This window comes from Callospermophilus lateralis, chromosome 2 (assembly GCF_048772815.1).
Source record: "Callospermophilus lateralis isolate mCalLat2 chromosome 2, mCalLat2.hap1, whole genome shotgun sequence".
Lineage (NCBI taxonomy): Eukaryota > Metazoa > Chordata > Mammalia > Rodentia > Sciuridae > Callospermophilus > Callospermophilus lateralis.
The window spans coordinates 50,007,867-50,023,051 of record NC_135306.1 but is presented as its reverse complement, the minus strand read 5'-3'; the positions used below and the strand labels follow the sequence as shown (position 1 = coordinate 50,023,051).

At 35.7% G+C, this 15,185-nt stretch overlaps 2 protein-coding genes across 5 annotated transcripts in view; one reads left to right on the top strand and one right to left on the bottom strand.

Annotated features, from left to right (window-relative positions):
* Window positions 1–2,005, top strand: part of Dennd4c (DENN domain containing 4C) — a 113,958-nt gene extending 111,953 nt beyond the window's left edge. For all 4 annotated transcript variants that reach the window (XM_076845941.1, XM_076845939.1, XM_076845940.1 and 1 more), the window contains 2 exons: window positions 61–125; window positions 411–2,005. In XM_076845941.1, the coding sequence (XP_076702056.1) occupies window positions 61–125; window positions 411–547 (202 nt within the window). In that variant the 3' untranslated portion in view covers window positions 548–2,005. The remainder of the gene's footprint in view (window positions 1–60; window positions 126–410) is intronic.
* Window positions 2,006–3,653: 1,648 nt separating this feature from the next.
* Rps6 (ribosomal protein S6) lies at window positions 3,654–6,959 on the bottom strand. The gene is made up of 6 exons (XM_076843410.1): window positions 6,852–6,959; window positions 6,182–6,313; window positions 5,637–5,847; window positions 5,370–5,516; window positions 4,152–4,309; window positions 3,654–4,041 (listed from the first exon to the last, which is right to left on the bottom strand). The coding sequence occupies exons 1-6, from the start codon at window positions 6,855–6,857 to the stop codon at window positions 3,946–3,948; spliced, it is 750 nt and encodes a 249-aa protein (XP_076699525.1). The 5' UTR covers window positions 6,858–6,959; the 3' UTR covers window positions 3,654–3,945.
* Window positions 6,960–15,185: the final 8,226 nt, after the last annotated feature.

Here is a 15,185-nt window from a genome sequence, read left to right as displayed (position 1 = left end):
TTCTGTATATATTTTTAAATGCTATTTGCCATTCACTTTTAAAATATATTTGTTTTATAGGAGTTTATACAGAGAAATACTCTTCTTATCATTAGTGTCTCTTGGAAGAGAAAATATTGATATTGGTAAGTTGGTTAATGAGGGATTCCTCAGTCTTAATTTTATTTACTAAAATGATTTTTTGAAAATTATTGTTGGGCTGGGGGGTGTAGCCTAGTGAGATCACACTTGCATAGTGTGCATGAGGTCTTGGGTCAGTAGTGCTGTTTAAAAAAAAAAAAGTAAATACTTGCCTTTAAGTGATTTTACCTTAAAATATGTAGTTTAAACATAAATATGACTCAGTACCATTTCAAAATGCATAATTTTTGCTTTGTTAACAAATTAACATTTCTGAAAATGTCTTTCAGAGGCTTTTGACAATGAATATGGACTCGCATACAATAGTCTACCTTCAGAGGTTCTTGAAAAGTTACAGAAAATTGATGCCCCACCAAGTGTTAGTGTGGAATGGTGCAGAAAATGTTTTGGAGCACCTCTCATTTAAAGAGATTCATTAGAATTTTGATATAGTGCTGGAGAATAAATTGAAAATATCCAAGGTTTTTCCACATCCTAGGAATTGGTGAAAACTGAAATAACTCTTGGGGACAATATACAATGAATTGTAAATAATATTGAATTATATCAAAGTGTAAAATCTCATTAAAATGCCCTGAAGTTTATTGATATTGAAGATTTTCAACTCCTGAACTGTTTCTCTGCTTCTGCTGGAACTGTTTGGATTTCTCTGTATTTGTGGTAGTTTTATAGAAACGAGAAACCATTCATCCCAGGCATTTGTTAATATTTGAAGCTGTTGGGTTTGGGGAATGGAATATGAAACTTGCCTAACCCCCGAACAAATGAAATATCTTAATTATAAGAGCTACTACTTGTGTATGACTGTAAATGTGTAGGGTTGTGTAGGTATGTGTATATTATAAGTGTGTATTTATTAAAACTCTTAGATTACATGTTGCAATAGTTTTTTGAAAGGGGTCTCATTGTTAAATAAATGACTACTACTAATCTCATTTGTAGTCAAAATTACCTGATCTGACTTTAAATTTAATATATGCCTTCACCTTTTTAATTATGTATTACCTTGCTTAATGGATATGTTGAATATCCAGGTACTTCCTTCATCCTCTTCCTATGTTAATTTGCAAGGGCTTTAAAATTAGTCAAACAGTCAAAATGAAATTAACTAAAGTTCATAACTTATGAAGCTATTTGTAAGTTTTGAGTTATGCTGAAAATGCAAAAGTGTATATTGTCTTAGGTCCTGAAGTCTTTGTTCAGGCATGTAAACTGTTGCTGTTGATCACCTTTTGAAACCTGTGGGATAAACTTGCACTGCACACTAAGTTTTATTCTTGTACAATATTTAGATTTATATGCCTGTGAGTAAAAATGTGCATTTGTAAATAATTTTTTAGGTTGAATCAATTAAGTCTTATAACTTTAAAGCTTGAGTTTGCTATCACTAGTTTTAAGTAAATTATGGCCTCACTTTGACATTTATCATGTTTTTTTTGTTGTTTGTTGTTGTTAAAAATGCCCATTACAGTAAGTTTGCCTTAACTCTGCATAGTTTAAAAAGTAAGTGGTTTTATGTGTGCTTTTATAATTATGCAGACTAAATCATTTGATACACACACAAAAAATTTACTTTCATATACTAAAGAGCACAGATTTCCCTTCTACAATGGTATAACCTTAAAAAAATTAACTATCTATCTTGCACCATTTAAGGGTGAATTTGACGTACACAAACTTTTAGTCTGAATTTATTATGAAAGGGCTAAGTGAAAAAACTAATCAGACATTATGTAAATCTACATTATTTTCAAAAATGCATCTTTTGCACTATCTCGAGTGTAAATTTTTGCAACTTACAACATAACACACCTTGCATATAAAAATAACAGGCTGAATAAAATAAAAAAAATTCTTAAATTTGCTAACTTGTCTGTTATGTTTTTAAGGCTCTTGGAATCTGTTTAGTATGAATCTTTGTGATCATTAGAATTCCAATATCGTTTTGCTGTTTTATTAGTTTGAACTAAATCATTACCAAAGCACTTAATGTTTTGAAGTATGCTGAAGATATTTTTACTATATATAACCAGATCAAATTATAACTTTAAAAAAAAAATAACATTATTTTACAGTACTGGGGATTGAATTCAGGTGGGCTTTTCCACTGAGTTATATATGCCCAGTGTACCTCTTCCTGGCACTCCGCCCCCATCATTTCTAAAAATTTTTTTTAGTTGCAGGGGGACACAATACTTTTTTTTTTTTAATGTGGTGCTCAGGATCAAATCCAGTGCCCCACGCATGCCTCTCCAGAACCAGTCTAACTCCTTCAATTTAAATTTACAGGGACTAATTTCTAGTACCAAATCTCTAAAAGGCTTTGTTCAGCACCTACACAAAAAGAGCACCTAAAAATGGATATGGCTCAGTCATTAAGTATCTCTGAGCTCAATTCCTGATAACCCCCCAAAAAAATTCACAGGAAAAAAAAAAGTTACCAGATATCTGAAGTATGGAAAATTCTAGAAATATATACTTTTGGAGCACTTTAACTTAATCCTAGTGATCGCTAGAAATAATCTTTCAAAATTGGTTGTTTAGCCAAAGCCTTACGTTTTGATGTGTATGTTGATCATAGCAAAATGCATGGTTGATGTATAAGCATAAATACGGTAGCTAATATAATTCTTCGTACATAAATATAATACTATTTTTTAAACAAAATACCGATAGATTCTAATCAGAAATACCCAACTAATTACCAAGAAGACTATAGGGGAGCCAAATCTTTTTTCATAGTTATTTGTGTTCCTTAAAGAAAGCTGGGTATTGCTGGTGTGATGGTACATTCCTGTAATCTCAGGTGACTCAGGAAACTGAGGCAGACTTGGAAGTCTGAGGCTATTTAAAAAAAAAAAAAAAAAAGGGCTAGATATAGCTCAGTGGTAAAACGCCCTTGGGTTCAATCCCCAGCACACACAAAAAAGAAATATCCTGCTTTTTTTTTTTTAATGTTCTATGCATCACAACTAGGTACTGTCAACACAGCAGAACTCTTGGTAACAGAGCATCACCTTGTGTATCCCATTATTGTCCTTTTAGGAAACTTAATTATGTTCTTTGAGCAAGTCATAGGAAACCAGAAATGAGTTATTGGATTCACTTAGTTGATTCAGTGTACTGTACTATAGGAAAATACACCTCATGTGCCTTCTTAAGATACTGCTACCTCAACATGGATGTAGTGGCACACATCTGTTAATTTTTAGCAACACTGGAAGATGAGGATTCTCAACTCAAAGTTCAAGGCTCAACTAAGTGAAACCCTAACCAACTGATAACCTGTCTCAAAAAAGGGTTGGCAATGTGGCTCAGTAGTGAGTGACCCTGGATTTAAACCCTAGTACCAAAAATAAATACTAGAACTAAATTAAATAGGTCAGTTACTGTGGAAACGAACCTGTTTAGCTTAATGCAGATTTGCCATGTTTTTTTTTTAAGACAATTTGTTCACCTTCATGGAGATATATTATGTATATACCTTCAAGAAAACTATTACTCAAAACAACTTAACGGTGGTAGTTTTTTATTTACCTTAAGTTATGACTTTCTGCAAAGGTAATATTTTATTATATTAATAATCCTTTCCTGAGCCACTCATCTTCAAAAAGAAACCTTTGCTGGCCAACTAGTGACATGTCAGTTTCTGAATTTAAAGAACATCACTTCATGCATCTCCTGTAAGCAGACTTTTTCCACTGTTTCCCTGACATGTTTTTCCATCCATTTTCTAGTTATGTCAAATCAGTAATGACAAGTCTTGAAGGTCTGATCTTATTTATTTGTTACTGATAAAAATTCTTATTTTTGACTGGACTCAGACTTAGAAGTAGAAGCTCTCAGAGAAGACAGCCTACGTCTCTTGGCAATCTGTTCCTGGCGTTTTTCTTTGGCTTCCTAGAGAAAATTAAAAAAAAAAACACAATTAAAACTTTGTCTAGGTGAAAAACGCAGATAGAAAAAGCCAGTCCTGCTTCACCCTACCCCCAAATCTTATTAAGACTTACTTTCATTCTCTTTGCCAAAAGTTTGGCATATTCTGCAGCCTCTTCTTTATTCTTCTTAGTACGCTGTTTCTTCAGAGCGATACGCCGGCGCTTGTGTTGCAGGACACGTGGAGTAACAAGACGCTGAATCTTTGGTGCTTTGGTCCTGGGTTTTTTACCTAAAAATTCAAATGACTGAAATAATTCCTCAAGAATACTTTATTGAGTCAGAGTATAATTTAGAAGTAAGGCATGGTCAACATGCACAAGGCCCTGGGTTCCACCCCCAACATACATAAAGCTTCTCAAACGTAGTTTTAGTTCACAGTCGCTTTGTGGAAGTGACACCTCAGGATTTTAGAGTAAATGTTCAATTGTTCAGGCTCTGCTAAATAGTTAAGCCTATACCTTCCACGAAAGACAGGTGCCATCTTAAAAACACCTCTGGTCAACTAGATCAGTTTCTACAGATTGGGTTTCAAGAGGTGTGATCGTGGAGAAGTGCCACATTTGCCAATTACATTTTCTGCAACATAAGCTTCCTAAAGATAATTAGGAAGGACTGTCAATTCATACCATATCCCCAGCACTAAACATAGTACCTAGCACAGGGTAGGTGCCTAAATAGTTGGAACTATACACTAAGTACAGATATCCTGAAAACCAAAATCCAAATTATTCTTTTTCCAGATGTCAAGAAGACTCAACAGGATAATTCTATCCAATGAAAATATTATACCTTTGACTGAAGAAACAATGTTATGTATCACTGATATGGACCTTAGTGGTGATGGCTGTTGCCCAACATACAATATGTATGTTTTCTTAGAATTACCAATTGCAAACGCTTGTTCCTTTATATTTAGGAATAAGTATTTTTCTAATTTTCACAATTTTATTACTGTTCTTCACATTTCAAAGAGGACCAGATGTTTAATCAATTTCAGTAGATTAAAAAAAAAGCATTTATTTTTTCTGTAGCCCCCCCCAAAATCCCTCAGAATCTCTAATATATCAATTTCAAATGGGTGTTGAGAATACCTTCAGAATCCCATAATTTTTCAACTTTCACATCATTCCTAAGCCCCAAAGCACTGAATTTAAAGTATGTTACTTTAAATCAAACTCCAGTTAATGCTTACACTTCAAAGGAACAAATTCTACTTTCTACATGCATGCAAAATACCAGTCATAAATTCCTAAAAATTAGGCAGATCCAAATTGCATAATATCTCCTACCTTCCTTGTTTAAGGGTTTTCTGACAACATACTGGCGGACATCATCTTCCTTAGAGAGATTGAAAAGTTTGCGGATTCTACTAGCTCTTTTGGGTCCCAGTCTTCGAGGTACAGTAGTATCAGTAAGTCCAGGAATATCCTTCTCTCCTTCAAAGAGAAAATTAACAGAAATATCTTAATCCAACAATCTCCTTATACTGCAAATAAAAAAGTATTTGGACAACCAGCTTTAAGTCAATTTCAATAAAAAGCAAACATAAACCTTACCTTTTTTTACAATAACCAAGTTGAGAACACTCAGATTGGCATCCACAATGCAACCTCGAACAGATTTGCGCTTTCTCTCTCCAGTTCGCCTGGGTCTATAACATGAGTGCCCCTTACTCAGTAGTAGGCGAACACGGCCATGAGTCAAGACACCCTGCTTCATGGGGAAACCTTGTTTGTCGTTCCCACCACTGATTCGGACCACATAACCCTGCAGGAAAACACCACACATGTAACATTTCTATTCCAAATTTATTAAATTCAGTGTTATGGCCTTTATTGACCCACACCTCTTTTCTAGAGAAGTATAATTCAATAAGACCAATTTAAACTTCTGATCAAAGTTTTGTCTATTTCCAACTTGTCAAGTGCATTGGCAAACTCATTTACACACTACAGAACCCCATCAGGCGATAGCTCTATTTCACAAAGTAACAACCCAGGTCAGAAAACTAAAACAGTAGTTCAAACTCCATTCCAAACACCAATTCCCAGAGCGTTTACTCTCTTAAAACAGTCGTGACAATGCCACAGTTAACTTTTACCTTCCATTCTTCACCCAGAGCATCCGCAGCAACTTCTGTGGCCATACGCTTCTCATAAAAAGTACGAAGTTTGCGTTCATCGTCCACTTCAATGAGTTTCTGACAGCCAGTGGCTGGGAAGGAGATATTCAGCTAGGATTAAAAGTAGAAGGAAAAATTACACAGGTAACTGCAGAAGTCCCCACAACGGCAATAACATCACAAGCCATTCATGCCAATCTCAATCAATAATACTTGGTGATTTTACTCATCATAAGCCCATGTTAAGAATGATGCACGCCAAGCAAAACGCTATCAGGGCACGTTTTCCCTGCGGCCCTGAGGAATGACTGCCAGGCCTAAGGCTCCCGTCATTACCACCACCGTACAGGGAGCCCTACTTAAGTAAAAGAGAGTTAAAAATAACAGGATAGGTCGAGCACGCCGCCAGCATCTGTCCCGGCTGGGCGCGGGAACGCCACCATGGCGCTCTCAGAACTACACAACTCCGGTCGTAATCGTCCGCCATCCGCTTTCCCAAAGAGCTCTGGCCCAAGAAGTGCACACGTTATCCTGCCTTACACCCTTCTCCACTTGGGGCCAGGACCTTGGTGTGCTGGGACTGACACAGTGTTCTAAGGTTCGATCCAAGTTCCCGAAGCCTAGATCAACACCCGCCACAACAACCTACCTTCATCTTGGAGCAGCTGATCGCCCACAAGGCGCCACGAAAAAGAGGCCCGTCTTCCGCTTAACCCAGGTCACATAGCGCTTTCAGCACTCGCGAGATTAGCAGATGCCTGAGTGAGCGGAAGTGAACGTGCACTTCCGGGGCGAGGTTAATCAGCTCCGGGAAGGGGAAGTCGCCTTCCTGCTTGTTCGATGAGGCGCAACCTCTTGTGAGAGACCCTTCACTGCCTAATCTTTTCTGCGGTCGCCTGCACTTTGTAGCTGGGTCACTGCGGAGGCCCAGCTCGGCCTCTGACAGTCTTTGTCTGGTACTACCAAAGGCTGGACCAGAACTTGACTCCTCTTGAACTGTGTTGTCTTTCAGGCTCTGACTGGAAGGTTTCCAGTTCCGGAGGGTACTCTTCTGCTGATACCGGCGAATCACAGCAAGAAATTCTGAAAGCAGCGCTTTGTTATTCCTTGAAACACTGGGTCATCCGCTTGGCTTCTCTAACTGCTCTGTAATCTTCTTTTTCCTATGATAGAATGACATCCCAGTCCCTCTGTCGCATAATTAGCAGGCACGATGACCCCAAGTCCAGACAGCCATCGGATACCTCCAGAAGTTTCCCTGCTTTCTCTCCTGCCGCTGATCATTTTCTTTTTTGGGAGTGGGGGTGGGAGTTGAACCCAGGGCTTCCATGATAACTAAACAATCTCTCACACTGAGCAACATTTAACAGCCTCTGCGATCTTTTCCAATCGTAAAATTAAGGCTTGACTTCTCTGCTGGAAATGTTCGCTTTTGCTTACCCACTTTGCTTACCCACTGTACTTTAATACTGTCAAACTCCTTACCGTGACCTCAGACTTTCCCGTCTCAAACTCACCTTTTGTCACCAGCTAATGCTATGGAGGATTCTCAGATTGGGTACCTTTTATGAGAATCCTAACCACACTACTTGAATAGGACTCACCCTTATTCTCTAGTATAGAACTATTTTCTTTTATAATACTTAAACATGGTTCCCCATAAACGATTTGTTTATGATCTGTCCTCTGTACTCATGTCTTTTCTTCATTCTGATATATTCAAGACGCAGCTAACTCAGTAAATATTTATTAAATGCTTATAATCCCGCCTCAGGTGTGCCTTAGTTTCATGGGATGTGATATTATGGAACGAGCCAGCAGAGGGAGAATAAATGAAGTAAATCTTCAAAAAGCAATGGTGTAACTCAGTAGTATAGAAAAAATGTAGGGAAAAATATTGTACGTTTGATTAGTCTTCCAGAAACATTCCTACGAGAATAAGGTGGGAACCCAGGTGATTTAACTCTGAAGCCTACACTTCTAATCAGTTCCCTGAAGGAAATACCATTTATTGTTTATTACATTGAACTCCGTACGGTGTTCTTCAAGGAAAAAAACAACAAACAAACTGCATTTTAAGTAAACAAAAATAATTTTTGTTTTCCAAGATTATTACATATTGTCTTCTTCCATATCACAAAGTTTTTGAGTTTAGGCCTGATTTAGATTCAAAGTGGAAAGATTCTATGAAATCCTATTTTGTCATTGACATTAATGTAAAGAATTTTGGTGAAATTATGCATTTTAAAACCGATTTATGTAAGTAATTTTTTGGTTTTGAGGTGACAAAATTGACATGACAAATTTTCATATTTTTACTTTGTTTTCTTTTTTCTTTTTTCTTTTTTTTTTTTTTTTTGCTGTGCAGGGCTTCACAAATGCTAGGTTACACCCCCAGGTGTACAAAATCATTTAAAATTTTTTTGTTGTTTTTAGTTGTAGATGGACACAATAACTTTATATTTGTTTTTACTTTTATGTGGCGCCAGGGATTGAACCCAGTGCCTCACGCATGCTAGGCACAACCTCAGCCTGGACAAAATCATTTTATTTATTTTTTAATTATTTTTTAGTTTTATTTTATTTTTATGTGGTGCTGAGGATCAAACCCAGTGCCTTGCGCATGCCAGGCAAGCGCGCTACCACTTGAGCCACATCCCCAACCCAAAAAAATCATTTTAAAGTGAAAAATTCAGTGGCATTTACTACGTTTATGATGTTGTGCAACCCCTACCTCTATCTAGTTCCAAAATATTTTCTTCACCCTATAAGGAAACCCTATACCTCAGTAAGCAGTTACTCTCCATTTACCATTTTCACCAGCCACTGGTAACCACTAATGGATTTTCTGCCTGTATGGATTATGGATTTGCCTTTTCTATATATTCCCTGTTACTAGAATCATACAATTATTTAACCATTTGCACATACCTTCTGATGTTTTTGAGGTTCATCCATGTTGTAGCATGTATCAATTTCACAGTCCTTTTTGTGGCTAAATAATATTCTACTGTATGTATAGACTGCAGTTTATCCATTTATACATCGATGTACATTTGGACTGTTTTCTTCTTGACTATTGTGAATTGGGTTGCTATGTTTGTGTACCTGTTTTCAGTACTTTTGGGTACACAACTTAGGAGTGAAATTGCGGGATCATATAGTAATTCTGTGTTTAACTCTCAGAGGGAACTGCAAAACTGTATTCCACCACACCTGAACCATTTTATATTCCCACCAGCTATGTAAGAGGGATTCTATTTTCTCTAACTCAGGGCCAACACTTGATATTTTGTTTTTATTTTAATCATATTCATCCTAATGGGTGAAATAATGATACCTCATTGTGATTTTAATTTGCATTTCCTTAATGACTAATATGTTGTTTTTTTCATATGTTTGTTAGCCATTTGTATATATTCTTTGAAAAAATGCCTACTCAAGCTCTAACTATTCTCCCTTTTGGCTCTAGGTTTTGTTGTTTCTTTGTTTTTAATTGAACCCAGGGGCACTTTACCACTGAACTAGGTCCTAGCACCCCACCCCACCACCTCATCCCCCCACCCCTCCACCCCCGCCCTTTAAATTTTAAGACAGGGTCTGACTAAATTGCTTGGTCTGGCCTCAAACTTGTGGTCCTCTTGCCTAGGCCTCTAGAGTAGCTGGGGTTATAGGTGTGTACAGCCATGCAGCCGCTTAGCTCTAGTTATTTTTATTGAAGTAGTTTAGTTAATGTAAGGCAAAGAGCAAAGTCTACGACTATGCCTTGATTTCTTTTATCTTTTTTTGTGGTGCTGAAGATCAAATCTTTATTTATTTTTAAATTTTTATTTTCTTCAGTACTGAGAATTGAACCCAGGAGCTCTCTACATCTGAGCTGCATCCCCCAATCCTTTTTTTGAGACAGTGTGTCATTAAGTTGCTGGACTGGAATTTGTGATCCTCCTACCTTAACCTTCTCATTCATTAGGATTACAGGTGTGCACATGTGGCTCTTAACATAAAATTTATCATCTAAATCATTTATAAGTGTACACATCGGTAATGTTAAATATATTCACATTGTTATGAAACAGTCCTCCAGAACATTTTCATCTTGCCAAAGAGAAACTGTATGCTTTAAACACCTCCCCCATCCCTGCCTCCCTTGCAGCCCTTGGTAACCATTCTCTTTTCTGTCTACAATTTTGACTACTCTGAATACTTCATATAAGTGGAATTAAACAATAGTTGTCTTTTTATGCCTAGCACATTTCATTGAGCATGAAGTCTCCAAGGTTTATCCACATGACAGAATTTTCTTCCTTTTTAAGGCTGAATAAATTCTGGTGTAGTAATTCATTTGTCAGTGGACATTTGGGTTACTTCCATTTACCTCCTAGCTATTGTTAATACTGTGGATAATGCTGTTGTGAAATTGGGTGTGAAACTATCTATTTGAGACTCTGCTTTTATTTCTTTTGTATATATGCCCAGAAGTGTGATTACTGGATTAAATGGTAGTTCTATTTTTAACCTTTGGAGGAGCCTCCATGTTTTCCACAATGGCTTTACCAATTTACTATCCTACCAAAAGTATGTAAGAAATTGTTTGTTAGCTCTTTTGCTGCTGAGACCAAAAGACCTGACAAGAACAATTTTAGAGGAGGAAACGTTTATTTGACGCACACATTTTCAAAGGTCTCAGTCCGTGAATGACCAATTCCTCTGCTCTGGGCTCAAGGTAAGCCAAAATATGGTAGAAGGGTGTGGAGGAAGAAAGCAGCTCAGGACACAGCAAACAGACAGCGAAGAGCAAACTCTGCTCTGCAGGAACAAAATACCCTAAAGGCATGCCCTTAGTTACCTACCTCTTCTAGCCAAACCCTACCTGACTACAGTTACCCCACCCATTTAATCCACCACTGATAAGATTAAGCCTCACATGACTCAAATCATTTCACCTCTGAAAATTCTTATATTTTCTCACATTAGCTTCTAGGGGACTCCTCATATCTAAACCATACAGGGGTCTTTGCCAATTTTAAAATTTGGAGTGTTTGTCTTATTGAATCATAAGAGTTCTTTATACTAGGCCCTAGATATATGAAGTGCAAATATTTTTTCCCATTCTTTAAGTTGTCTTTTTGCTTTCTTGATGCCAAATGTTTTAATTTTGATGTTCTTTTTTTCTAATTTTTATTATGGAGCATGCTTTTGGTATCATTTAATAATACATTGTCTAATGTACTGTATATTTCAGAGAAGCTAGAAGAAAGGATATTGAATGCTTTCACCACAGAGAAATGATGTTTGAGGCAATAAAAATGCTTACTTGATTTGAACATCATAAAATGTGCACATGTATTAAGAAGCATCACATAATACCATAAATATGTACAATTTTATGTGTCAACTTATAAAGTACATTGCCAAATTCATAATCATAAAAATTCATCCCTACAATTTATTTTCTTTTTCTTTTGGTACTGGTTGCTTAGGGCCTGACTAAATTACTGAGCCTGATTTGCTGAGATTATAGGTGTAGGCCACCATGCTCAGCTCTAATCTAATTAAAATGTATCTCTATCTTATGGTTTTAGTTCTTACATTAGGTCCCTTATGGATTTTGAGTGTGCTTTTGGTTTTGTTTTTGATAAGGAGTCTTATCATGTTGCTTAGGCTTGCCTCAAACTCCTGTATTCAAGCAATCCTCCTGTCTTAGCCTTCCAAATGAACTACAGGCATGTACCATTATACCCAGCTGAGTTAATTTTTTTAATATGGTGTGAGTTAGGGCGTCCAGTTTCATTCTTTTGCATGTTGATATCTACTTATTCCAGCATCATTTGTGGAAAAGACTCTCCCTCACTGAATGATTTTGGCACTCTTGTTGAAAATCAATTGCCATAGTGGTAGGGGTTTATTTCTGGATTATCAGCTCTGTTTCATTGCTCTATATGTCTATCCTATGCCAGTTCCATACTGGTTTCTCTCTTTCTCATTGTTTTTAGTTTAGGTCTCTTTATGTTGCCCAGGCTAACATAAAGAATTTGCAATACTCCTTCCTCAGCCTCCTGAGTAGCAGTGAATACAGGCACATGCCATCATGCACAGCTTCTGTTGTACTGATTAGTTTTGTAGTAAGTTTTAAAATAAGGTAGTGTGAGTTCTTCAACTTTGTCTTTTTACAAGGTGGGTATAGCTCTTCAGGATCCCCTGCAGTTCTATAAGAGTCTTAGCATCAGCCTGTCCATTTATGCAAACATGGAGTTGGAATTTTGATGAGGATTACATTAAATCGGTAGATCATTTGGGGGAGTATTGCCATCTTTAAATATTAAGTCTTCCAAACCAGGAACACAGGATATCACTCCAGCATTGGTTTTTATTGAGACCCTCCCTAAAAAAATAAAATGGGCTGGGATGTAGCTGCATGGTAAAGTGGGGTTCCATCCCCAGTATTGAAAAAATTAAGCAATACAAACAACTGATTTTTAACATGTTGATTTTATACCCTAAAAGTTTGTTGAATTTTTTAATCAGCTCTAATAGCTTTCTTAGGGCTTGAGATTTTCTACATATAAAATCATGTTATCTGCAAATAGAAATTAGTTTTACATTTTGCTTCTCAATTTGTAGGCTTTTATTTATCTTTCTTTCCTTGTGGCTAGAATTTATAGTATAAGGTGGAATAACAATGGTGAAAGTGAGAATCCTGTATATACAGTTTGATTATACATTTTAGAATTATCTGAAAACTTTTAAAGAATATAAACAATAGCTTGAATTTCACTTCCATTGTCTATATTGTCTTTTCATTAATATAGCTGGAATTTTTTAAATAAAAACTGCGTTTACAAATCTATTGAAAACTTTTTTTAATATTTATTTTTTAGTTGTAGTTGGACAAAATACCTTAATTTATTTATTATTATGTGGTGCTGAGGATTGTATGTGCTAGGTGTGCACTCTACCACTGAACTACAACCCTAGCCCTACTGAAAGTTTTTAACTGATGGATATTTGGTATCTGTGTACTTTCTGATACATAAGTGGCTTACACCAAACTTTGTCTTGAAAATTGCCATTGCTCCCAAGAGACTTGGCCATGTGTACCATATTTAATTGCTTTGTAGTGTGTGACAGGCAATCTTGTGCATATATGACAACTTTTTACTTAAAAATGCATCACAACTTAATAATTTTGAACATATGTTCATCAAGGAATAACAGTACAGATTATGTAAAATTTACCTCTTGTGGTACTGCTCTTTCAAGTAACTTAATTGCATTAATAGCAAATGATTAGAACAATACAGTCAACAACTATGTCACAACTTACCTCTCTGCTTTGTGGTTGAGAAATTCACTTGACACTGCTTTAAGATTTGCTTTGATTTTTAAAATACCAAAAATAAAGGAATTTGAGTCTTAGATTGAGAAAACATGGTATGTTGCAGTAAGAAATGAGAACAGGCTGGGTGTAGTAATGTGCACCTATAGTCCTAGCTACTCTGGAGGTGAGCTCACCTGAGCCCAGGAGTTCAAGGCCAGCCTGGGCAACACAGTGAAAAATACATACATATATATATATATGTGTGTGTGTATATATATATATATATATATATATATATATATATATATATGTGTGTGTGTGTATATATATATATATATATATATATATATATATATATAAATAAACATAATCAAAAAGAATGATGAAGGTCTCTATGAATACATATGTAGTTATTTCCCAAGTATATTGTTGAGTAAAAAAAGCCAAGTTACCCTTTTTTTTTTTAAGAAAGAAAGAAAGGGGTTAATCAGGGATGTATTTGTTTCAAAAGATACCTAAGAAGGATAAAAGAAACTAAATTATTTACCTTTAGTGAGTTCAATAGATAAGGATAGAGATAAGACTTCCCTGAGTACTCCTTTTTTATGACTTCTATGTAAATTGTTGTAAAACTTTTTTTTTGCAAATTAAAAGGGTAAAAGATAAAAGCATAAAATTGAATATAAAAAGAAACAAGTTTGTCTAACAATGTATATAAAATTGGAATAACAATCAGATGAAAATAAATTTTAAGAAATTAAAAAAAAATTAGTTGTAAATGGACACAATACTTTTATTTTAGTTATTTTTATGTGGTGCTGAGTATCAAACCCAGTACCTCACATGTGCTCAGCAAGCATTCTACCACTGAGCTACAACTCACACCCAAGAATATAATATTTTGATTGATTATACTTCCCTAGTGGGGTATATGTTGTAATAACCAAAAGACCTGCAAGGGTATCATGAATGTTACTTAGTAAGTTTGTTAATTTAGCTAAGTCTCACAATTCTGAATTTTTGGTATATTATAAGATAGAGCAAATAATTGTTGTCTAGACCCAGGATTTCCACTGTGGTATACAAATATATAGACAATACTATAAAAGTCCCATCGTGTTGTTTTTGAATCAGAAATGTCAGTCAATATTCATATTTTTAAAAATAAAAGATTATATTGTTCTTAGCTTGTTTGATAGGGCCTAGTAGCAGTTATGCCCTAACAATAAGCACATGTAGGACCCAAATCTTGTTTTTTAAATACCATGCCTCAAAGAATAAGAGTTCTTTAGAGAATTTGGTTGACTGGGGCAACCAAAAAAATAAAATAAAAAATCTAGAATATTTGTGTGGGAAAGAAATAAATATCTCAAAGACCAATGATTGATATCAAAAGAACAAATAGGCACAGTTATTCAGACTCTAAATACAAGAAAACTCATCAAAGGAATCCAGGATATGCATTCTTCTACAAAACAACTGACATTATTATTATAAATTATTTTATAGTATAGGTGATTAAACCCAGGCCTCATACATGCCCTATACTACTGAGCTACATCCCCAACCCAAGAAAATTGATTGGATCTTAAAAATTAGTATCATAAAAGGTAAAGAAGGGATGGGACTGTCCTAAATTTAAAATATCTAAAGAGACTTAATCAG